A 24,256-nucleotide genomic window follows, 5' to 3' on the forward strand; every position below is an offset into this window, starting at 1 on the left:
GAGGAGTGAATATTTTTGGGGTAAGAGTTATGAAAGAGTAGTTTAAATTAGGGCCTAAGATTCCGGATTTAAAGAAATCTTGTACATATTGAATTTTATCTGGACCCAATATATCCCAATTGGCTTTAAAGATGCCCGGCTGAAAACCATCTGGACCAGGAGCCCCCCATTGATCCATATTAGATATTGCGTTCCAAATCTCTTGTTTTGAAGGGATAATGGTTAGAGAAAGATTTTCCTCTTCAAAAATACAAGGATCTATTATATTGGATAAATCTTCTAAGTAATTTGGGATCTGTGAAGTGCCTATATGAGAGAAATGGCTAATCAGAAGGGAATTAATTTGATCTCTTTCTGAAATCCAGAGGCCTGAAGGTTCTCGAAGAGAATGGATTGCATTTATTCTTTTCCTATTTGAAACAGTGGCGTGGAAATATTTGATATTTTGATCGTATTCCTTGAAGAATTCATCCCTAGAAATTTGATGGTAATAGTCATTTTTAATTTCGTGCCCCTCTTCTAATTCTGCTTGTAGTTTTGTAATTTTCTCTAATTTTCTGTAATGCATACTTATCTGACTTCTTATCCCAGTCGACTGAGTAAATCATCGACAAAAAAGCATAGATTGTCCACCTTATAAAGCAATTTATTGAAAAATCTAGGATAATTCAGTTCACTAAACTGGTTAACCCAACATGGCCCCAGAAGATCAAATGTAATTAGCTGGAAGCAATTATAATGTCTTCAAGAGAGTTTTGGTTTTCTTAAGGCTCTTATCCGTACAAAGATTTTGAATTTCACTTTCGTTTAATTTGATAAATAAAGTACAAAAGATTAGGCAATTAAAAAGATGGTGAGTCATTAGAGTTATGTTGATAAAGAAACAAATTAATCCAAAAATTGTTAACTCTCGATTCACGGACCAGCTGTCCCCTTTTGTCCTACAGCAAAGATGTCACTTACTTAGTTTGCTTACACCCACAACCCAAATTAGAAACCACAGACTTGGTTAATTAACCCTTGAATTGGAATTCCTCTGTCAAAAAGACAAACAAAGTTGGATATTGTTTAAATATCAAGATTTTTTTTAATATACTTTGCTAATATCCGTTATGGATATTTCACCCAACAAATTTTAGCATAACTGACTATATTACCCTTTTTTTTAAACTTTTTCGTTTCCGAGAATCAAAGCCCCGAGAATTCAATTCCGAGGCGATCAGTTTAATTCCCTAAACCGAACACGATTTTGGAATTCCGAATCGGATTCCCATGGAATCCAATTCTCCCCAAAAATATATTTTCCATTGCATCAGTCCGAGAATGAAAAAGAATTGGTTTCCGGGGTAATCGAGGGGAACTACAGTAAAATGTCAAATTTTCCCTAGTTTAAATTGTGTTACATTCTGAACATGGTTTTGAAACAAGGGTGGATGATAGCCTGAACTCTGAAGGAAGGGACTGATGGTGGTGTTGGTGATGGTGCTGCTGGTGGTTGTTGGTGGTGTTGGTGGTGCTGCTGCTGGTGGTTGTTGGTGACGGTGATGTTGGTGGTGATGGTAGTGGTTGTTGTTGGTGGTGGGGTGGTATTTGCTGACGATTATGTTCTTATTCATGTATTTTACGATCAATCAGGTATGTTGATCAATGGTTGCGTTAATGATTTGCATATATTGATAGGATCACTTATGAGTTTCCACACATTTCGTTGTACTGTCAATTACGTGTTTGATAAAATGCGAGCGTTAAAGTGATTTAATAAACCTTAATTGCTATGTAACCTTATTCTCTTAACCAAATGTTTTCTTTTTCTATTCGGGAATTCATTCATTGGAATTCAATTCTAGGAAAAGGATTACCTTAAAATTGGATTCCTTGGACATGAAAACTTTGAAACGAACACGCTGTTAATTTGTAGTTGCCGCTCCAGATTTTTTGTCATACATATTTGTGACGACCTAGGATGCTATAAAAACATAACTTTCGCTTGGAATTTTATTGATGCTGTATCATTTGTGTGGTTGACACGTGTTAGATAGGTGTATAATTATGTTCACTTTTAGTTCCAAATCTGCTTGTGTAATTATTTATGAGTAGGTTTGTGTCCGTGCTACGCACCAGATATTTTATTCTTTTAATTTGATATGCGTGGGGTTTCGCCCCGCCCAGTCCCGTGGGATGCATTTTTGATTTGGTGTGAGTAAGACTTCATCCCGCCCTGTGAAGCCTTGAGGATGCATTTTTGATTTAGTGTGCGCGGGGCTTCTCCCGCCCCGTGGGGATGAATTTTTTATTTACTGTGCGCGGGGCTTCGCCGCGCCCCGTGGAGATGCATTTTTTATTTGGTGTGCGCGGAGCTTATCCCGCTCCGTGGAGATGCATTTTTGATTTGGTGTGTGCGGGGCTTTGCCCCACCCCGGTGGAGATGCATTTTTGATTTGGTATGTGCGGAGGTTCGCGCCGCCTCGTGGGGATGCATTTTTTATTTGGTGTGGACGGGGCTAATGTATTTTTGATTTGATGTGGCGGGCAAACACATTAAATAGGTGGAGAATATGTGTATTTTTATTTATTTTTTCATGCGAAAATATGTGGATTTTTCCCCCTTTGTATATTAATTTGGAAAAAAGAGTTCTTAGTAGATACTCGATTTCCAAATTGAATTTGGACTTCCATATAATTCCAAGCACGGTAGGTTAGGTTTTCCATTTGAGTTGGTAATTTTTATACCACTCATACGTTGCCAAGTGTCCTCGCGAATTCCAAATTGAATTTGATTTCCTTTTTTTATCTTTTCCTATTCTTTTTAAACCAATCATACGTTGTCAAGCGTCCTCGCGAATTCCAAATTGAATTTGGCTTCTTTTCTTTTTTTTTTTTCCTATTCTTTTTAAATCAATCGTATGTTGCCAAGTGTCCTCACCAAAACACTCATTTCACAAAACTAAAAAAAGATCTATTTCGGCCAATAAAAAAGGAGAATTTACTCACCATTCAACTTAGGAACTTTATTTCCCTGGGCCTTAAAGTCTTTAGATTGTAATATGTATAATTATGTTCATACCGGATCGTCTACTTGTCAAATCTGCTCGTTCAAATCTGATTTATTTTAGCTAAAACCAGGACCGTCTATTGTGTTTGTCACCAGTCTTAGTAGTACGATGCACCAATGAACTTGGAGATTTATTAAAGAACAACAAGTGTCATGAAAGCTCTGCAACTGAGCTCTTTTCTTATGGTTCTTTTACAATATATATAAGAAGACGTAAATATAACGAAGCTTTCTCCAAGTGGGTTAAATGATGTTCGCCTTGGCCCACCTCAACGAAGGACGCAATTTTCGCATAATGACATTAGAAAACGGTGGGTCAAATGGCGGACACCATTTCTTAAAATATATTGCAGATCTTTTTTTTGCGCCAATCAACAAATTTCAATTCATTCAAATTAAAATAGTGATTACATGTTCGTTTACAAGATTAACAAAAACATCAAGATAATGAAAACCCTAATACAAATAAGGATATCAACTACAAGTAGATCGCGAAAAAAAAGAACGATAAACCGTAGAGATACCCAATTTTTTATTATGTATAAGGAAAAGATGAATGTATAATCCGGAAATGATTCCGACCATTTGATTTAATTGTATTCTTCTATGATAAGAGATGCTCCTGAAAGGAAGAAGTGTTAAATCGTTGATGTTTTTGAATCGAGAGAAGCAAGCCACGAACCAGCCATCAAAGATTGAAGAACTCGCCCCACAACGACGAAGAAAAATCGCCCCAAAACGGCGAAGAAACATGTCGAAAGACACAAAAAATGATGTAGATACATCTTATTCGATAACTATTACGTAAACACATGAAAAGAAAAACAAATCATTGCTCAGATCTGGTCTAAAAAGACCAACTCTGAGCAAGAAAGATGAAACAACTCTTGTTTTTTTTTTTTTTTTTGAGAAGGGAGGAGAAAAGGAAGAAGAAAGAGAAAAGGATCAATACATTACAGATCCAAAGATTTATCTATGTATAAACTAGGGATGAAACCAAGCTTATCTTAGTTTAAGCGAGAATGTATCAAGGTTCGTCATATTTATTTTTTATTAAAAATATTCTTAACTTAAGCCATGATGTAACCAGTTTCATCTTAACTATTTTCTAGCCATGATGTAACCAGTTTCATCTTAACTATTTTCTAAATATATATTTTTTTTTCAATCTTATTTTAGGCCAAGATGTAACCAGTTCCATTCTATCCATTTTTTTGGATAATTTCAAACCTTATTTTAAGCCAAGATGTAACCAGCTTCATCCTGCCTATTTTTGGATAATATTTTTATCTTAGTTTAAGCCATTATGCGTCCAGATTCATCTAACTATTTTGTGATTTTTTTTTGTTCTTAGTTTAAGTCAAGATGCATCTTATTTCATCCTAGCTATATTTCAAATATTTTGTTTTCATCTTACTTTAAGACGGGGTGCAACCAGTTTCATCCTATATATTTTTCAAATAATTTTTTCCATCTTAGTTTAAGCCAGGATGCAAACAGTTTTATCCTAGCAAAAATGGATCTTGTTTTGTAGATAATCCAAAGTCTTTTACAAAGAAAATTATCTTAGTTTAAGTTTGGATGCAACCAGATTCATCCTAGCTATTTTTCAAAAAAAGAAAAAAATCTTAGTTTCAGCCAGGATGCAACCAGTTTCATCCTAGCTATTTTTTCTCGAAAAAAAACTTTCGAATTTACTATAAACAATAGGTCTTATTTTGTAGATTATATAAAACCCTTTCCAAATATATAAATTTTATCAAAATCGGGTATATATTTTGAAAGTTACTATTCCTTTTTGTGATTTGTTATTAAATTGGAGAGAGAAAGGAATAAAAAGGAAAAACATAAAGATACGGGATATAATTGTCTAGGATTTTTGATGTCCATTTGACCCATTTATATGGTTTTCTTGTCCACTAGAACCATATTTTAAGGTTTTTTGGACAATTGACCCATTTTCTTGTTAGAAACTCTATTAAGCTACTAGCCATTAAAAAAATGAAAATATTTCAATGTTTTGGTTATGCTCCATGCCTAATTGGTTTATATTTGTTGGGTCTTAAATACGATATCTTAGAGGGGTGTATTGGATTAAGATTTAGATAGATATCTAACAATCCTAAAAACTCTTAGGTATTCAACTAGGATATGACAGGATTTATTAAATATCCGAGGTATTCAATTAGATATGTTAGGAATCTTTAAATATTCGAGGTATTCAATTCAATTAAGATTTCTTGGGATAGTTGAGGAGAAGGATATATCAGGATTGTTATGGATATTTGTAGGCAAATTATGCATATTATTATCTCATTACAATCTCAACCCAAACCACAAGAGTTACACGGATTATAGTGGACAATTTTTTTTGTCACATCATACTACGTCTTTTCCCCCACCACTACCACACACCACCAACCAACACTAGCACTACCATCGCCATCGCCACCGACCACCAACAACCACTCACCACCACCACTACTACCACCAACATCGCCACACACCAACACTAGCGCCACCACCACCAACCACCACCACTGTCGACCATCGTCACCGACCACCACCAACAACCACCACCGCCGCCACCACAAATACCACATACCACCAGCCCCACACACCACCACCATCACCTCAATTTTATTGATGGGGTTTTTTTTTTGAAAGGGAAAAATGATCTTTATTTCTTATAAATCTTAATTAATCTTAACTCAATCCAATATAATCCAAAATTGTATATCTATAAGATTCTTTTGAGAAACCTTATAAATCTACTAGATTCAGGTAAACTAGTATCTGTTTTTATCCATATAAATCCTGATCCAATACATCCCTGTTAGATCTTCTCAATCCCTATTTAAATCAAATTTATATTCAATTATCTCTCATCTTATAGCCAAACAAATCAAGCATTTTTTATATCACCTATGATGAGCAGTAGATAGTTAGGTTAGTTATCAATTCGGGATACGAGAAATGTTCGGAACGAATCATACGTACGAGTATTATACGGACTCGTAAAAGTCAAATTCGCGGTTAAAAATTCGGTCATCGGTTGATGACTCGACAGTAATACGAAACGGTATATGTACGTGTATAATTCATTTTAGACATATGATTTCGACATACAAAATTCAGCATATTTTAACATGTTAAAAAATCATTTTTAGTATAATCTCTCCTTAGATACTATAATTTAATAAATGACATGAACTATACATATGATATGTGCATTACAATCAGCAGATAACATGTATGTTGGCGGTATTGGAATCAGTTTGGTGTATGTAAAATTTTAAAAGTCAAAATATATAATAAAGAATGATGATTTAGTTATGATGTGGCAAAGTATAATGCGCGATGTATGATTTGGTAATTCGTAAATGCGTGTATAATTCGTTTTAATCTGAAAATTCGCGAATCTAAATTGGATTTCCAGTTATACGGCCGATACGTACGGGTTTTGTCGATACGGGCATATTCATATAATTCGCGAACTTACTTAGGCTGGGTTTGGTAATGCTTTGTTTTTTTACAAAAGAACTTTCAAAACCTATATATGTAAATAATTTTTGAAACTAGTGTTTGATAAAAAAAAAACTAAAGGGATTTTTATCCAAAGCACTTCCAAAAATCCGCAACTTTTAAAAGCTGGGGTGGAGGAGCTTTTAAAAGCTACAAAAGCATAAGCTTTAGTCCCACCTAAATTTAGTGCTTGATTTATCTTTTTTATCCCTATTTAATTTTATAAATGACAAAGGTTATCTTTAAATTTAAATACAACTAGTTTGTCACCCGTGCGATGCACGGGTCTGTTTATTACTTGTGGAATATTGAATGCTCTTTTTATATAGAGATTATATATCTCAAAACCATAGTAATCCCAATAAGTGTGCAAGAAAATAAAATGAACAAAAAAGGGTCAAAATTATTGATAATAATAAAATTTTAATATTGGTGATTCATCAACCAACAAAGAATTGATCGAAAATAGCAAACATTCTTTATCGTCCAAGGTTTTGATGGCTCCTTAGCTGTATTCCCGATTATTAAACTTGTTTTGATTGGTTGAATAAAACCATATCATTCTTATCAAATCGAAGATTCACATCCTTTCACCTATGGTTTCTTTGTCGTCTTTGTATGTCTCTTTTTTTTTTCTGGTCGTGAAGTTCTTCAAGGTAGAAATAAGTATACTTTTCCTTTTCATATTGTTCTGCAAGTCTTCTGTGTTATTTCTTTTGTGAATCTGTTGTTTTCTGCCATTTTTCGTTGTTGTTTTTGATTACCGCGTGTAGGTAGTGATACACGTACCTGTTTATACTACGAAGATTTTCTAGTTTCAACATGTGAATTTTTTTGGGTTAAAGATCGCTTACATTTGGTTTATATAGAGAGGATAACATGGTGTATTTTTTTTCTTCTTTGTAGTCTTCATCTCTTTTTCGTACTATAAGTCCAACGTTTGCTCAGTTTTGTGTATACTATGCAGATATAGATAGAGAAGCAAATCTCAGGAGGAATGTGTTTGTGAAGGCACATGAGGGAAATGCAGGTTCGTCAAAGAAGCAGGCAAGTGTGTCCTTGAAAAATAGGGAAATGCAGGTTCGTTTGAGATGCGTTATTGTTTGGCAATTGCGATGCGTCTAAGTATGTAAGAAAAAAAATGAATAAAAGAAGGCTAAATATGACATTTACTAAAAGGGAACCATAACATTTACTAAACGGGAAACTATAACAAAGTTGGAATTGTTTGTGATTTCTAAACAAATCTATTTCTAAGAAAAATAAAAGCAAAACTCATTTTCCTAATTAAACATAAAGAAAAACTCTAATTAAGGACCCAAATCATTCTAGCCTTTCTTTATTCATGATTCCCATCATAGGCCACTGCTTGGAGAACTATATGGTCTATAGACCCGAAATTTTCAGGATTGTGTTGATGGACAATGGTTTTGGTTTATCCATCTGGTAAATCATTATTTCTGATGATAGTGATTTTTATTTTGATGGTTCCTTAGCTGTATTTGAAAAGCCAATGTATGATGGATTGTCATTCTCCAAGTAAAAACCAACAATGTGTAAGCTTTGTTCCTTGCATCTGTCAGTGTGCATTGCAAAGGCAATTTTCACTGAAAACTGACATCTAGTTAGTGGTACGGTGTCCCTTGATTTCATCACACTTTTTACTATCACCACTTCTTCCCCGACTGCAGCTCCTGTTAACACTTCCGCAACAATTTCATGTTCTAATAGCTCTGTTATAATCAACCTTGTGCCCGCAACAATGTCTTGATCCTGGTTAGTCCACTCAAGAGAATATTTGGAAGTCCAATTTTTAATTTTAATTCATGAGGCGGCATGTACGCATTTTCAATCTTATTTAGAAATTCTTTATGATACAACTGCACTGCTTCAGTGTATTTATTAGCAGTAAAAGATACATAATCTCTGCTCAGGTATTCACGTCCTTCTTCTGGAAACAGGGCCGCGATGCGTTTATTTATTTCATTGATCTTGTCATCTTGAAGAGACAGAATAGCAGCATGAGCGACGTGCTATTTTTTGAATCTATTTCTTACCAAATCTGTATATGAGGCTGCGATTACTGCATTGAGAAACTCATTCTCAGGGACAGAAATGTCCGGGTAGTAATTACTGTCTGAGCTCCTCCGTTAATGGTACTTAAAAGAATTCTCAAAAACTGATTTATTCCGTACCCGTGGTTCAACAAACAGTAAGCCATAAAAAAAAAAACAAATCTAGAAGACATCAAGTATTGGATAGGTATTTAAGCTTGGTATTTTTTGCTTTGAAATGCATAGAAAAACTTAATTCTTAAATTGAGAAGAATGTGCTAATGATTTTCAACAAAAGCTACTCTCGTATGATATATAACACTTCATTTACATAAAAAATACATAATCGACTTTGTCATTGAGATTAAACTTGAATTAGATAAACACAAATCATGCAAAAGTATAGGAATACAATCGCAAAAATATCTTCTAGCTTTTGTTTGACTGTTCAAGCTGCCTTCGTTAATTATGATCGTATTTTGTATTGTTCTGTGACTAAGTGAAAATTGAACAAAAACGCTAACAAAACTATGGAAGGATGCAAACTTTTCGAGGGATTTCCTTTTATTTCTCTATTGAACGGTCATTGAAATCTTCAACTCTAGATCGTGATCCGCTTTATATCCGTCTTTAGACAACTCATTCAACAAATCAGAAGTTGCCATATATATGAAAATTGAAATCCTTATCTTTTCCAGTCATCTGTAAAGTGAACAATTAACAGAGGACCCTAACTCAAAGTAAAAATGTTAATTAACAAAAAAACATCAAGTGGGATAGCTTTCCCGTATAACATTCGGCACTTACCTTTCCAGTATATCACTATAGGGAAAATATAGGGACAAATATACTCCGACATAAAAACAAATAGTTAGAGAGAAAAAAATTTATTTGTTCAGGTTTTTGACCAATAATTAACTCATATAGTTAGAAAAAAAAAGAAAATGGACTATTAGTTACTTACTTTCTCCCTCCTCGATGGACTGATGATCTTCATTTAAAGAAATTGACTTCCTTGTCCTAAATTTTCCAGGATAAGCGAATCAAGATCTTTTCCAAATCCTTGTTAAACCCGTAAGTTGTAAGTGTTATACAAAAAAAAAAAAAACGAAGAATAAAAATTATGATGTTGATATTACCTTCTTTTTTAATCGAAGCTAGAAAATAAAAACGATTCCATCCTGACCATAAATTGCGGTTGCAACATTTTAAAAAATGATTTCATCACGATCACGTACTGCGCTTACAGTTGTGCACCAAAAGATTTTTCTTATGACTTTAAAGTCGTCATCCATATTATCTACAAAAAAAACTTTGTAAAAAAAATTTATCTCCTTCCTTGAACTCTGCATGAAATCGTTATCTATCGGTTAACAAAGGGGAAAAGGAAATCCAAAGAACATTTGAAGTGAAGAGATTCACCATTCAAATGACATTAAGCATTTACAATACCGATTAACTTTTAGGGATACCTACAAACAACATACCAGGATCAAATAACAAAATCAGGAAAAAGGAAAAAAAACAAAAACGAAACACCATTAAAAAAGAGAAGCGGCGTTAAACGATGGGATTTGCTTATGCTCGATTCTTTATATAAAGAGATATATTGCCCACAATAAAAAGATTTTTTTAAATAAAAAAATAAAAAAATGTCTAAAAATATAGTATAGGATTATGAAAATCATGGGTCTACCTTTAACTTTTTACCAAAGGTATTTTACCGTAAATATCATGCATCCAATATTTTTTGCCATTTTTACATGCAAAAACATAAAACAATATATTATATTTTTGGATGTCCACTGTATTTCGAATTGCTACATTTATTTGTTGGGTTATTTTTCCAAAATAACTTCTACGCTTCCGAAAATAGAAATTTCTTTAATTTTCTTTTAATATTTTTTTGGGTTGAAATTATTAAGAATTTTTTTATTTTTTATTTTTATGCAATGATAATATTCAGAAAAAATGGCATGAATCATTTTTTTCTCCGCAATCTTATTACTATTTTTTTTGTTTGCTTATTTGCTTGATTATTATGTTCTAACACCATCAACATGATTTCCTCTTAATGATTTTGTGTTCTCTATAATTGTACAGGATAAACAAAGCCTTTTATAAGCCCCAAAGAAAGAAGATCCCCTTATCTAACGACGACCATTCACAGATCATGTATTCTTCTTTTTATTGTTGATATAAATTTGATCAATAATTCAATAATTTCATATCATTTGAACGGGTAATTGCAATTTTAAATTAGGGGTTTTAATTATCGGTAGTCTGGAATTGAAAATAGGTGAGTTTTATTATAAGTTATAAGAAGCGTAATTGGACACTGGACTTTGGACATTTTTTTTTAAATTTTTTGTGACCGATTTAATTTTATGACGAAATCACGATGAATACTTTATAGTTAATTTTAATAATTTTTTTCTTTCTATTTTTGGTAGTGTTATATATTTTTTTATGTTTGTTAGGTAATTTTTTTAGATTATTTAAATTTTATAATTTTAGGTAAATAATTTATAGAATATGATTGGCCAAATAATATTTCGTGGGACCAAAAGATTTTCTCGAAATTCTATAAGCTGAAATTTAGAATGGTGGGGCCAGAATCAACCAGAAGCTCCGATTAACCACGTTGCTCGAAAAAACTCTATTTTTATATAAAGAATTGATTTTTTATTTCTTATATTTTATTCTTTAAATATTATTACTTTTTATTTTCATACTATTTTATATACCATTTCATCTAATTTGTCAATAATAAAAATAAAAACAAATATTATTTTATTTTAGTTTGATTTTTTGTTTGAAACTAAATATATATATATATATATATATATTAAAAAATGGTAAGTAAAATAATTTTTTAACAATCATAATAATAGTGACAATTAGTAAATTTAATATTTTATATATTAAATTTAATAGTAAAAAATTAATTATTTTTAACCCCGATAAAATTGAATAAAACTGTTTTCAGAAATATATTCGTTTTTGTCATTTGCTACAAAAGCAATGGTTGAATCTCATGTTTTACCAAACACACTTTGATTGCTTTTTTAATCAGCTTTAACTTTAATTAATTTTTTTACCAAATGTCTAACTGTTTTCTTGTCACATCATAGCACATCAACGCACAACACAAAATTGCTTTTACAAAAACTGCAGCAATACCAAACTAAGCCTTCGACAACAAACGGTGTAAGTTCCTATCGGCTAGATATATCTTATTCCTTCCATTAATTCCTTGAATGTATAATACAGATATCAATCTCAAATTAAGAATGTATAATACAGATATCAATCTCAAATTAAGACGATTGTACACATTTGGGGATGTTTCTTACCTAACTTACATTTTTCTCGCAATTGCACCTCCGCAATGCTTCATATTCTATGGAACCATTTTCTTTTATTACTATTACTATTATTATTATTATTATTTATTTATTTTGAAGGTTATTAAATTCAATGGAATGGAGGCAAGCATTTCCGATTTTTCATTAATTGGTTTGGCAAAATAATTTTCCTCTGGAAATCCCTATTTTAGTTTACCATCCATGAGCATCAAAGTTGTTGATGTTTTTTCTTTTTTTGGCTTCCATCACTCCATGGAAGAAATACGTACAAACGTGCTTGTATCGAATCAAATCAGTGGAATAATCACAAAGCTTCGCGCGTCACTAAAAGAGACATTTTGATTAATTAATTAATGAAACTACGAATGGTCCCAAGTATAACATACATATACAAGTGAATCAAGTGAGAATCAAACAACAGATGCTACATACTGATTGGTGTTGCAGTAGTTTTCTTTGATGCATCATCGACAACCCACTTAATACTTTTGTTTAATCTAAGTGTGGAATGCTAGCTTTGGTCTTAAGTTTATGAAATTTTGCTTAAAAAGAGTAATAATATAGGGTTTAAAATATTTGTCCCAAGTTAGTACGTGTCGACTGCTGGTAGCGTTTCTTTTGTAAATTTTTTGCCCCACTAAACAACTAACTATACATTACTATATAAACTGAGTTAAATTAACACTTATTACAACATGTCACCCCATGTGTTGGCAACTTTAGGGTTTCCTCAAAATCCCTACGACCTATCAATGGAACGATGATTCGATCGGATGACCCCCTAATATAATTATGAGCTACAGATATTCACGACGTGGAGGTATGCAAGGACATCTACGTGGACATATATATAAGTACATTTTTCATGCAAAGCAGAACTAACTGAGTTAACAAAAGTAACCTACTAGAAGGAAATTAATGCTTTCGGTAGTTTTGTGAAAATCTGAATGAGTCAACTGTTTAAGAAATTGAAGTACTTGACCGTCTTAGGTACGTAATACTGTATATGTTATTAAGTTGTGGGTTCAAAATTTGTCATCAGATGAATAAGAGAATGCAACATTACCGTCGTACACTCTGTACAAGATAATGCTCGTTTAGACCGATGCTTGGTTCATATGGTTGTAGTAGTAGTTAGTGGTCCAAAGACCAAAACCCTTTTCCAGTAATAAGTATCGGGTCGGATGAGTAGGAAACAATGTTAATTCCCGGAAAATAAGACATGAATTTTACGCCGGCCTGCGTACGCCTTGAACAACCCGAAGGCAAGGCGTAGAAAAAACGATGCTTGGAACATAAACTAAAACAATATTACTCCATTCACAACACGGCGAGCAAGGGGTATCTTTGTTAATAAAAGGTGAAGGATATTTTAGGAGGATAGTAATTAATTAATTAATTAATTAATTAATTAATAGGATGATTAGATGAGGACAGTTTATTCAAATTAGGTAGGGTAGTAGAGTTACTAAAAATACATATATAAATAAGAGTTAAGAGTATTTTTAGAAACATATCCAACAAAATTTCCCGATCAAACTAGTTTTAGTGATCAAAATTAGAAACGAAGAAAGCTTAGGTTTCCATATCTGAGCTAGCTACAGGGGAGTTGTAGTCATGGATGAAGAAAACCTCATGATGAGTAGTTGGGGTACTACTGGTATTAGCAATCAAGAAGAAGAATGGAGAAAAGGTCCTTGGACTGCTGAAGAAGATAAGTTACTTATTGAGTATGTTAGTTTGCATGGTGAAGGAAGATGGAACTCTGTTGCTAAATTTGCAGGTAAACTATTAATTGCTGCTGCTGCTACTACTATCTGTAATCCCATGCCTAAGTTAGCTGGATTTGATTATCCGGTTTTCGAAGATGGTTGTGAACCAACTCTTATGCTTTGGTCATTGAACTTTGCTTTTACAGTTTTACTAAATTGGTATAGATAGTAATGCATATGCAAGTGCCCTGGCTGTGCACCTTATTCCTCCCTTGTTCATCACCAAAGGGCAAGCCAGAGTGGGTATGCGGTAGGTGAGGCTCACCTTCCGCTGCTTCCCAGCCCTGTGTTGTCCTTTGGGGAGAGCGTCAGAACGAGGCATCATTTGAGTTTTAAGACTAGTATTTGATGACATTTATCGATACCATATTCTATTGAATGAGTCTAGATGATTTCGTTGAGCGGACTTCACAAAATTGTCGTGGTAACGGATGAGTTGCCTGTCTGGTTAGGAATTTCAATTGGACTTTCAGTATGAATAGCAATATTTTGTTTAGAAAATTATCATTTTATTAGCTATATATATGTTCCAACAATTTGAAGTTGTACGACTGTTGTTTTGGTTTTAGGATTGAGGAGAAATGGGAAGAGTTGTAGGTTGAGATGGGTGAATTATTTGAGACCTGATCTCAAGAGAGGTAGAATTACCCCACAAGAAGAGAACATCATTATAGAACTCCATGCAAGGTGGGGAAACAGGTAAGATTATTATTACTTGAGAAACCTTACTAGCAGCATATTGTGTTAATTAAATTAATCAGGTACATTGATATTTATCGCTAACGATAATTTTCTTGTGTCATATTATTAGGTGGTCGACAATTGCCCGGAGTTTACCGGGCAGAACTGATAATGAGATAAAGAATTACTGGAGGACTCATTTCAAAACAAAGGGGAAAAAGTCCTCTGAAAATCCTGAAAAGTCGAAAAAACGGCTTTTAAGAAAACAACAGTTCCAGTATGAGCAGCAGCAACAGCAACTACAACAAAAGAACCATATGGACTTGAAAAGAATCATGTCAGTACTTGAAGACAATGATAATACAGTGTCATGTAATTTTGCTACGTACCCTAATTATAACAACATTAATAACTTTGCTGATCAATATGTGTTATCGGACAATAGTTCAGCGAATGCTGTCCAGGTGGATTTACCCGGGGGTTCCACGCGTGATAATACCTGGAGCGGATTATGGAATTTGGATGATCTCCATGCCAGCTTGGATGCCTTATGTGCGAGCAGCACTCCTTATTGAATAGGGAATCATTTACTTGTTCATTACTCGAGAAGTTTCGAGATTATCGATATAGTAATATTCAAGAGTTTTATTTTAATTGCCGAGTCCATTGTGTATCCCTAATTTGTGGTGTCGTTATGATTTTTTCACTTGTAGCGTTTAGCAAACATGAATACTCAAAACGTTATTAATACAAAATTGGTTAAAAATCCAGTAAACTCAATCTATTATTACTATTCCGTTATTCCATGATGAAACCGGCTAACATTAATTGGATTTTAACAAGGTAGTCTGATCTTGAAATATCTTCCATGCCGAAATTATATGGTTTTCTTCCGTCAACGGGGCTCCAACCACGAATCGAAGAATGTACTTTCCAGATAAAACCTGTTTAAAATCAAGTGGAAAACGGTAAGTTTTTGGTGTAATGAACTTACCGAGTACTGAAACTTGTATCATATACCAAAAAGAAACCCTGGAAGTAAGATTCAAGGCTTATAGAGCTTACGGTATGTGATATGAAGATTTTTCCCGTTGAGTTTACAGAATTTAATAAGTCCTGGTTCAGTTTCTTGCCACAATCCTGATCATCATGGGCAGGAAGAAGGCGAAAACAAATAAGTGCAAATACACAAGGGACAACAATCTATAAAAATGACAAGAAAACACAAATGATTGTTCAAAACCAGAAATACAATCTCTTTAATGAAATTTAAGGTGATCCATATATTAAGGGCCTGATAATAGTGGCAGAATCCAGGAGAAGAAGAATCATGACACTACTATGACCAAATTGTAAGAGTTAGATTACCTCAAATCTCGAATCAGCAGCAACAAGATCTTCAAAATGTTTGGCCAGTTTAATATGATTTCTTATGTAACATTGTAGGTTCTCCAAACCATATAATCGCAACACCATCCATAGTTTCGGTGACCTATAAGATAGCTCCACATTATGTGATCACTGTATTTCTGGCTTTTAAACTGTACGCTATTATGATATAATCTCAAATTAAATTGCAAACAACATATATAAGATTACTACTTAAATGAGCAATGACATGATGCGCGGGTTAAATTGGCATGAAATTGTCAAAGAAAGAATTTTAACCGAAATCGCCGTCCAAGAGGAATTTGCCAGTCTTTAAAATCCAATACCATGTTTTCTTCTGAAGCCTACAGAGTAATATCAGCAACTTCTTAAGATTATACCATTCTTGGGAAGTGCAAACATCAATATTATGAGGGTTTATAGTAGATAAAAAAACTTACCTTATTCTTCAAATACTCTGGTTTTGTAGAAAGGGGTGGAATCAAAGCACTGCGGTCCTATTAATCATGCCACGGCTTAAGATGCCACCACTGTATCACGAATCTATAACTGTACATACATTTGAAAAAAACATATATGACAAGGCATACCTTGACCCAAAGAGGTGAACAATCAAAATTTGTAAGAAACCATTTGTGTGTATTCATGTTAAATGAGTCCGCTTCCTCCACACCATCCAAATATTGGCGGTATTCTGGACATATACAAGCGCTTCCAGCATATGCAGCATCAACGTGGAACCACAGCTCATTATCCTATCGAGAATATATTAAAAAGCACATACTTAAAAATATTAGCGAAATCCCAAAAGTTGATAGAAGATTTAGAATCAAGAAGGTGCATCCACTTGCAGTCTTGATTATATTTTTTTTGAGCATATCACTGCTTGGTTTTCTGAGAACAATACATTATGTTAAAAATGTTACCTTGGCTATTTTCCCCAAAGAAGACAAGGGATCCACTGCTGTTGAGGAAGTTGTACCAACCTGACAATTGACACATTCCAGTTTTTCATCAATGAGTAAGAAACAAAACACTAATACACCGTACGTAGTACTATAACATCCTTAACCACAGGACAATCTTGCCAAGACTCTTAAGGTTTTATTCCTCTTACTGTGCTAGATAGGAAAAAGGGTATTAGACCAGCTGCAATGTCTTTGGAGATTTCTTCACGAAGTACGTCAGGGGATAGTGCATAATTAGTAGAAGAATTTGTTTTCACCAGTCTACAATTCTCTGGATGAACCCCAGCAATCTATGTCACCATGAAAGAAACATCTCAGAACAGTTACCTCCCTCTTTTTTAGGAGTTTGCAACCTAACACAAATTGCGAAGAAGAAAGTAATACAGTAGTTTAGTCTAAATACAGGACTGCCCTCCATTGACACCATTCCAAACCGTATATTATCCTTTTTTTATCAAAATCCTGTTTATACAAATGCTAAGGTAGCATAAAAGAAAGATAACTTCATGTAACTAGCTGTAGCCTTCATATGTTACTAAAACTAGATTCACAAAGAAAAAGTTAAAAAAGGTACATACAAATATAAAAGTACACTCAAAAATACTCTCAATATATCTGGCACGCCTTTTGCATGGATGCATGTGCTTGATCGGATGCATATGCAACAAGTTGAGGAAGAGAGGTTTTTCCAACCTTCTTCAACACCTTGTCACGTGCAGCAAGTAATGCTACTAGAATTGCTTCACTTGCTGTACCCTGAATCACCCCATCACCTTTCCCTGCGACGTGATTGTAAGAAGGATAACCAAATGTGGTTTATAGTTGCTAATGAGAGAAAACGTACAACACTGGTGATATATTCAAACTGAAACTTATATTTGTTGAATTCATTGGAGACTCTAAAGTAGTGACTTATGATTTTAAAAGAACCATATAATGATATTTTTACTTGCATATGGCCTTAGGACACCAAATGTAACAGTAAAGTGAGTTCTCATAATAGCACTTATGTCATGAACTTAAACGCGGTATCCTTTGGGCTATGCGGCATATGAGTTTTATCATAATGAAATCCCTATTGGGAGTTCTTACCTGAAGAAAGTAAATGTTCAGGTAATTGCAGCATTTTCGCAAGCCAATCCAGTACAATGACTTCGAGTTCTGTTGCAGCAGGAGAAGTAACCCAGCTGAACCCAATAATGTTAAAACCAGCACTAAGCATTTCTCCTAAGAACCCAGCAGTGCTAGAATCAGAAGGAAAATATGCAAAATAACCGGGGCTTTGCCAATGTGTTACACCAGGTATAATCTTTGATTGAACATCTGTGCGTGGTTAACCACAAAAAAAGCAAATCATGGGTGTTTTAGATAAACAAACATAAGGTCTTTACAAACAAAAATCGATTATGAAACCTATCGAAACATTTATTAAAGGGGTTAACCATGTAGAGGAAATTACCAGCGAGTACATTTTCCAGTGACTCGGGATGATTCGGGGCAGAATCTGGTAAAAGCTTGCCTAGGTAACCAGGCTGCAGAGTAAGACATGGAAAATATGATCAAACACCTGGAAGACTAATAACAAATGGATAAGGGTATAAATTGATAGTGATATCCTAATTAATACCTCAACTTGACTTAAAAAAGGAAACGTCTCAAGGTTTTTACAATAATCAGCAATGAAATCCACCATTTTGTGAGCATTCTCTCTGAGTTATTCAGCATCCATAGGTTTCAAACAATTAATCTCTCCATCTTTTTTTGATTCCATGGACTCAAAACCATTCTCCCTAATCAATACAAATATCCAATTCAAAATGATACATAAAAATCATAGCCCATTAAACCTAGAAACAATAAAAAATAAAACTAACTTCAATTTACACTACTGAAATAGATGAATCATAAAACAGTGCATTTACATTTTAACGAGAAGTAGAGAGGGAGAGATTGCTCTGCCGCTGCTCAAAATCCTAGAATACCAATAGGATAAGAGACAGACTGATTGTATCCCACTAGACTCAAAATTCAAACATGGCGCTACCCACAGCACAAGACAACAGAGAGAAAAGGGGAAATTCAGGAGAGGAGACAGAAATAAATTGGGAAACTTGGGGATATGCCCAAAATCAACTATCACGTTGGGGATTCCAGTTTTCGGGAATATACTCCAAAGTAACGGTTTCCATCAAGGAACCGTTAAATAGTCAATTTATCGTAAATATGTCGGAACTTTTTTTCTAATTTCTTCGAGGTTTTTTCTGTCTGAATATGTTTTTGAACCTTGTAAACGTGGTAGTATATAATATATATATGTTTTCTAATTCGTATGTGTAATTCCAAGTGTGTGTGAATGTTGACTACTTAACGATTTTGGATGAGATTTTGGACGGCTGGGCATATTCCCGATTTTGGGGCATATTCCCAAGTTTCCCAAATAAATTTTCAAATAAAGTACCGCCACCTGGACACCCTAAAAGCCGTCAATCAAATAGTTACGATCACACTACAACAGTCAATGTATAAACTAGGAATTACTAGGTAGACTAAGTCCTATGGTCTAGATTTGGCTGCTAGATTAGTCAAAAAACGTTGCAGAATAGAAAAAGGTGTCGTCTATTGTTTAACACTATGTCTCTCTCTAAATATATCTCGCATGTGAGATAGTAGCGAGATAGTTTCACTGAAAGGTTCAACGCACCCAAAATCATCTTTTCGCGAAATGGTTCAACCGCAGAGAAGAATATTCCAGGGTATCTCCGATGAATGGTTCAGCGTTGGCTGTCTGCGCTGAATGGAAACGCGCAGCTCCTCAGCGCTGAACCATACAGCGCAAATCGAGTTTGACCTTTTTTTTCCTACACCTAATTTATACCACCAACGACTATGTTTTCAAATTTTGAATTTTGAAATGTTTGACAATTTGTTCCAACTGTTGTTTGTTTCAAAATTTGAAAATTTACCAAACTAAGAAATTCTTTCAGTACATTGCAAAACAAGGTTACAATGTTTTTCGAAGAAATTAAAAAAGTACATAGAAATTGAAATTTTACTTCTAAAAATTAAAAAAGTACATTAAAATTCTATTTCTAAACTAACTTCTAATTAAAATTTAAAAATGAACTTCTAAATAACTAAAATTATTACTCATAAATCACTTTGACTGGTCAAGCGTTGTTTCATTCAGCGAAAAGTGAAAAAGAATTTCACGCGGAACGATCACTACACCAAATTTTGAGATTAGTAACTAAAATTCGTAACGGCTTACTGGCCATTACGAAATTCCTGTTACAAATGGTCGTTGCGAAATATTCTGTAACAGGCGAAAGTCGTTACGAATCTTTTTACAATTCGTAACAGAGGCCAGTCGTTACGAATTATTTTTATAGGCGTACCAGTCGCACGCTTTGTCGTAACACCTAAAATTTGTGTGTGTGTCATTCACACGCGTGCTTTTGTTTTCCACCCAAAATGAGTAATACTAGAGGATATTTTCCCCCCTGCGTGTGCCATTCACATGTGCACCTCTCTTCATCCCATGCCTTGGTATCGACGAATTTCATTTCTCATTTCTCATTTTCTTTCTCTCTTTTCTGCTCCTGCCTCTCTCCCTTTTTTTTCTTCAATGAAAATTCACAGATAATCATATGTGCTCAGTTGGATTTCGATTTCACATCTCTTTTTATTATCATATGTGTTATGGGTTCTTGTGTAAGTTTGTTAATCAATTTTAGGGTTAAATTTATTAATCAGATTTTAGGGTTTCAGTCTTTCATCATCTAATATGATTTATCTTTTGAATTTCAGTTTAGATCGGTAATATCCTTTTCATGTTGATGATTATGATGAAAAAACGACAGTTTATACTGTTTTCTTACCTATCCTTGAAAGAGCCTTCAGATCTTTTCTTCAAGGAACGCAGATTATGAGTTGGAGGTCTGTTTGGTGTTGAAATCAACAAGCAGGTCTACCTCCTTTCATTTTTCTATCTATCTTTTGATTACTGAATCGTTTTATTGCATTTATGGTTTTTTCAATTTTTAGTAGATGAAATGGGTATTTAGGCCCCTTCCTATGGGTGTGGCAAAAATGAATGTTTGCCATTTAAGCACCCAATATGGAGATGGCTAATTGGAAAACTGGCCTGGCTAAGTGCCAAAATTGCCACTTAGCCAGGCCAGGTCGAATATCTACCGTCTCGACCGCTCGGTCAAGACTACACCGGGCGGCCGAGTAAGCACCGCTAGCGATTTAGTGTAAATCGCTCGGTAATATTTAGTGTTTTATTTTTTTATTCTCTCCTACTTTTTAGTTATTATAACAGATTTTATTATGAAAGAGACCCACAAAATATTATATAAACCCTAAAATTTAATAAAGACCCCACCAAACCTAAACAAACATATATTTTTTATTGATGAGGGTCCCACAATCCATGACAAAATATACTAGTTTGATATGAATTGAGCTGAGATGAACTAACTTGATATGAATTGATATGCAGTCATTGATGATTGTATCTATTCCTAATATCATATGTTGGCTATCCATTTCATTTTCCAAAGTGAGTTCAAATTTTAGATATTATTTTCTTGTTTTGTTTCTAAGGAAGTACTGTTGATGGTAATTCTCATATCATATTTTACTCTGCTTGCCATTTGGGAAGGATTCATTGTTTTTATACATGGGAAGGTTATTGGAAGGATTTGGCGTGGGAGTCATTTAATACTGTATAGTGATGTGGTTACTTATTGCGATCTGTTTCCTCAAATTCTAGTTTGTATGAAGATGATAGAAGTTGTATGACATGGCTGGACAAACAGCCAGAGAAATTTTTGTTTGCCATATGAGAGAACCTAGTGAATGTACAAGGCCAGATGAATGCCAAAAAGACCAGGTAATGTTTTTTGTTTTGGTTTCTTGTGGACTGATTCAATGATGTTTTGACATTTCTGTAATTGATGTTTATGGAATTTTTTGTTTATGTCGCTGCAGCTCGAGAAGGTGAAATAAGACATTCAACAACTTAAAAATAATCCTCATGGGTTACTTTTCGAAGCGCCTCATTCTACGTGATACACTTGTGCACTGGCGAATCCCCTTTTAGCTCCTGAAAATGCTGTAGATAGATTAAATGGAGAGCTCTTGGAGAACTTTTTTGCTGTAAGTTCAAGACTTATAACATTATGTCTTTTGTTAGTTTTGTATATGCTTATATCATTTTTAAAATTACAATATGATTATTTGTTCAGAGTCTTGGGTTCATTCTAATTTGAGAATGTATATTGCACTGAGCATTTCAGGAAAATACATAGTTCCTGGTATTGTACTTTCTGGGTATGGACTTGAACACGAGGAGATACTATCTATTGCAAAGCCACTTCTATCTGACCTTCCTGCTGTTTCTCATCCTATGAAGCCAAAGTCTGTGTATATTGCCTTCCCTACAGGTTGCTCTCTGAATTGGTACAACCTTTTCCATCCACTTTTTTTTTAAGCTGCAACCAGTAAATGCATGTTTCTTGTTTTAAGCTGCATCCATTGAATTACAGGTTTGCATCTAATTGGACACCGACTGTTAGATGGATGTCTATGAGAAGATGCAGGGTATTTGATTAAGTCATAATATAAAAGATTGGGTTTGAGTTCAATTCTGGATTTGGCAGCAAGATGAGTTGTGTCGTTCAGTTTTTTTGTTAATGGAGACAATAAGGGAGTCTGTGTTGCTATTGGTTGAGATTCAGATGAAGAAGGAAGTGAAGGATGGGTTTTTTTTCTCCGGTGAGCCGATTTTTTCATTTTGTGTTTCAAATTTCGCCTTAATTTGTTTTTTGTTGGTGTTGTTTAGGCTTCTGGGATACTACTGGGAGCAGTTACTTTACCTTCTGTTCTGCTCTCTTGGTTTATGCAACTGTCGAGAGCGGTCGAATCCAAAGATGTCAGTCTTCAAGGTAATAATGTATTTACTCATTGTTTGAATTCAAATTGTGATGTTTTGGTTTTTCAACATGTGTGTTACTGTGACTGATTATATTGTTTTTTTTTTGTGGACAGAGCTTCATTATTTAATTGTTCAATTTCGGTAAGTTTGCATCTGTTAGCACTTTCTAATTTTATTACACTGATGTCTTGCGTCTTATAATGAAGTTGAGGGAGAAGAATGAAACTTGTTGTAGTTCAATGTGGAATGTACAACTGTTATATTTTATTTTTCAAATAGACAGTTCCAGTTATGTGTTTGAAGTAAATTGTCTTCGATTTCTGAAATTCCATAAAAAGCTTTTTCATAGCTGACATCGTGTAACTGTTTCTATGCAGGTTCGCACATAGAGGTGAAATTATTTCGGGTGTTCTGTCATGGATTAGCAGCGGTGAGGTTAATTCAGCACTTCCTTCACACTTTTCCATCATGCACTTCCATAGGTATTTATTGGCCTTATTGTTCAGTTTGTTCAACAGTCATATTCAGGTACCTTTATATCAAAGAAATGGATGAGTGTAATCCCTGTAACTGTGTCATTAATGTTGTTCTTTTCCTGCAGTATAATGAACTGAGGCATGGATAATGTACACTATATTGAGCTGCCACTTATGAACTCTGAACTTCCTTAGGGTTTGTATCAAGCCAACCAAGGTAATGTGCACTACATTGCAGTTTCTGTATGCTTTGTTTTGCTTTTCACTCCAATGGTGAAGGATTGCAATCTCAATGTTTTTAATTTCGATATGCAGGATGCTTTGCTCCAATTTTTTGTTTTATTACTTCCTGTGATTATCTTGATGACAAAAGTTTTGCGCATCCTAAAAGGGTCCAGAAACTTGTGAAGAAGTTTGCCTTTGATGGTTCAGCCTGTTGCCTTCCACATCCTGCAGTGAAATTTCTGAAGTTGAGCATCACATTCCTCCAGCATTAGCATATGGACCGGAACCTGCATGATGTGGCCATATGTAGCATATGTATGCTCCTCTGAAGTTGTAGAGGTAAGTTTTTTACAAGTTCCAAAATACAATTGCTCATTCAGGTCAGACTCAAAAGCTATTCTAAATGATTTCTGCAATGATTTCATTCCTTGGATGTTCAGATCAAGATGGATAAATGCAAAAACAAAACTAGAATGCATTGTATTTCAGCATGGCTATAGAGAAATCGACTTCTCTGCAGATGATTTAGCCAAGAGAGAAGCAACATTAAAAGTTGGTGAAAGAATGGTATACTCTGGAAGACCTGCTTTTTTGAAAAGAGTAGAAATGCCTAATGTAGTCTATTACAGGTTTTGTTAGGTTTTCATTTTTATGTCTTTTTCATGTTCTTATTATTTTTTATGATGTAAAACTTTTGTAATTTGGCCATTCAATTAATAAATATATGTGATTAAGCAAAAAAAAATAAATAATAATAATTAATTCTCCCCCTTTTTGTCAATAAAATTGGCAATGGTACGAAAAC

The 24,256-nt window shown here is 34.1% G+C and overlaps 2 protein-coding genes and 1 long non-coding RNA gene across 8 annotated transcripts; 2 read left to right on the plus strand and 1 right to left on the minus strand.

Moving 5' to 3' along the window:
• The first annotated feature begins 13,528 nt into the window (after nt 1-13,528).
• Nucleotides 13,529-15,063, plus strand: LOC113349849 (myb-related protein 305-like). Its single transcript, XM_026593892.1, has 3 exons — nt 13,529-13,782; nt 14,341-14,470; nt 14,583-15,063. The coding sequence occupies exons 1-3, from the start codon at nt 13,617-13,619 to the stop codon at nt 15,025-15,027; spliced, it is 741 nt and encodes a 246-aa protein (XP_026449677.1). The 5' UTR covers nt 13,529-13,616; the 3' UTR covers nt 15,028-15,063.
• A 60-nt stretch (nt 15,064-15,123) lies between these two features.
• LOC113349848 (tyrosine decarboxylase 1-like) lies at nt 15,124-18,912 on the minus strand. 2 transcript variants are annotated; one of them, XM_026593888.1, is made up of 13 exons: nt 18,732-18,911; nt 18,437-18,599; nt 18,269-18,341; nt 17,902-18,132; nt 17,425-17,588; nt 16,959-17,099; nt 16,768-16,827; nt 16,432-16,596; nt 16,282-16,338; nt 16,121-16,185; nt 15,821-15,944; nt 15,518-15,592; nt 15,124-15,396 (listed from the first exon to the last, which is right to left on the minus strand). In XM_026593888.1, the coding sequence occupies exons 2-13, from the start codon at nt 18,500-18,502 to the stop codon at nt 15,277-15,279; spliced, it is 1,341 nt and encodes a 446-aa protein (XP_026449673.1). In that variant the 5' UTR covers nt 18,503-18,599; nt 18,732-18,911; the 3' UTR covers nt 15,124-15,276. The 2 variants fall into 2 exon arrangements, with proteins under 2 accessions (XP_026449673.1, XP_026449674.1); XM_026593889.1 differs by lacking the exon at nt 18,437-18,599 and having other exon boundaries at nt 18,732-18,912.
• Nucleotides 18,913-20,384: 1,472 nt separating this feature from the next.
• Nucleotides 20,385-24,190, plus strand: LOC113349850. Of its 5 annotated transcripts, none has more exons than XR_003360412.1 (12): nt 20,385-20,520; nt 20,617-20,774; nt 21,314-21,373; nt 21,476-21,706; nt 21,805-21,972; nt 22,113-22,275; nt 22,362-22,760; nt 22,864-22,891; nt 23,128-23,232; nt 23,352-23,443; nt 23,542-23,790; nt 23,892-24,190. It is a non-coding gene; the product is annotated as an uncharacterized LOC113349850 (long non-coding RNA). The 5 variants fall into 5 exon arrangements; XR_003360414.1 differs by having other exon boundaries at nt 22,113-22,259; XR_003360416.1 differs by having other exon boundaries at nt 21,587-21,706.
• Nucleotides 24,191-24,256: the final 66 nt, after the last annotated feature.

The sequence above is a fragment of the Papaver somniferum genome, chromosome 2 (genome assembly GCF_003573695.1).
Source record: "Papaver somniferum cultivar HN1 chromosome 2, ASM357369v1, whole genome shotgun sequence".
Lineage (NCBI taxonomy): Eukaryota > Viridiplantae > Streptophyta > Magnoliopsida > Ranunculales > Papaveraceae > Papaver > Papaver somniferum.

Coding starts and splice junctions, on each gene's coding strand:
- LOC113349849 (XM_026593892.1), top strand. CDS start 13,617: ATGGATGAAGAAAACCTCATGATGAGTAGTTGGGGTACTACTGGTATT. Junction 13,783..14,340: donor CTCTGTTGCTAAATTTGCAG/GTAAACTATTAA, acceptor TTTTGGTTTTAG/GATTGAGGAGAAATGGGAAG. Junction 14,471..14,582: donor CATGCAAGGTGGGGAAACAG/GTAAGATTATTA, acceptor TCATATTATTAG/GTGGTCGACAATTGCCCGGA.
- LOC113349848 (XM_026593888.1), bottom strand. CDS start 18,502: ATGGTGGATTTCATTGCTGATTATTGTAAAAACCTTGAGACGTTTCCT. Junction 17,589..17,901: donor TGAACATTTACTTTCTTCAG/GTAAGAACTCCC, acceptor ATCACGTCGCAG/GGAAAGGTGATGGGGTGATT. Junction 16,186..16,281: donor CAGAGTATTTGAAGAATAAG/GTAAGTTTTTTT, acceptor ATTACTCTGTAG/GCTTCAGAAGAAAACATGGT.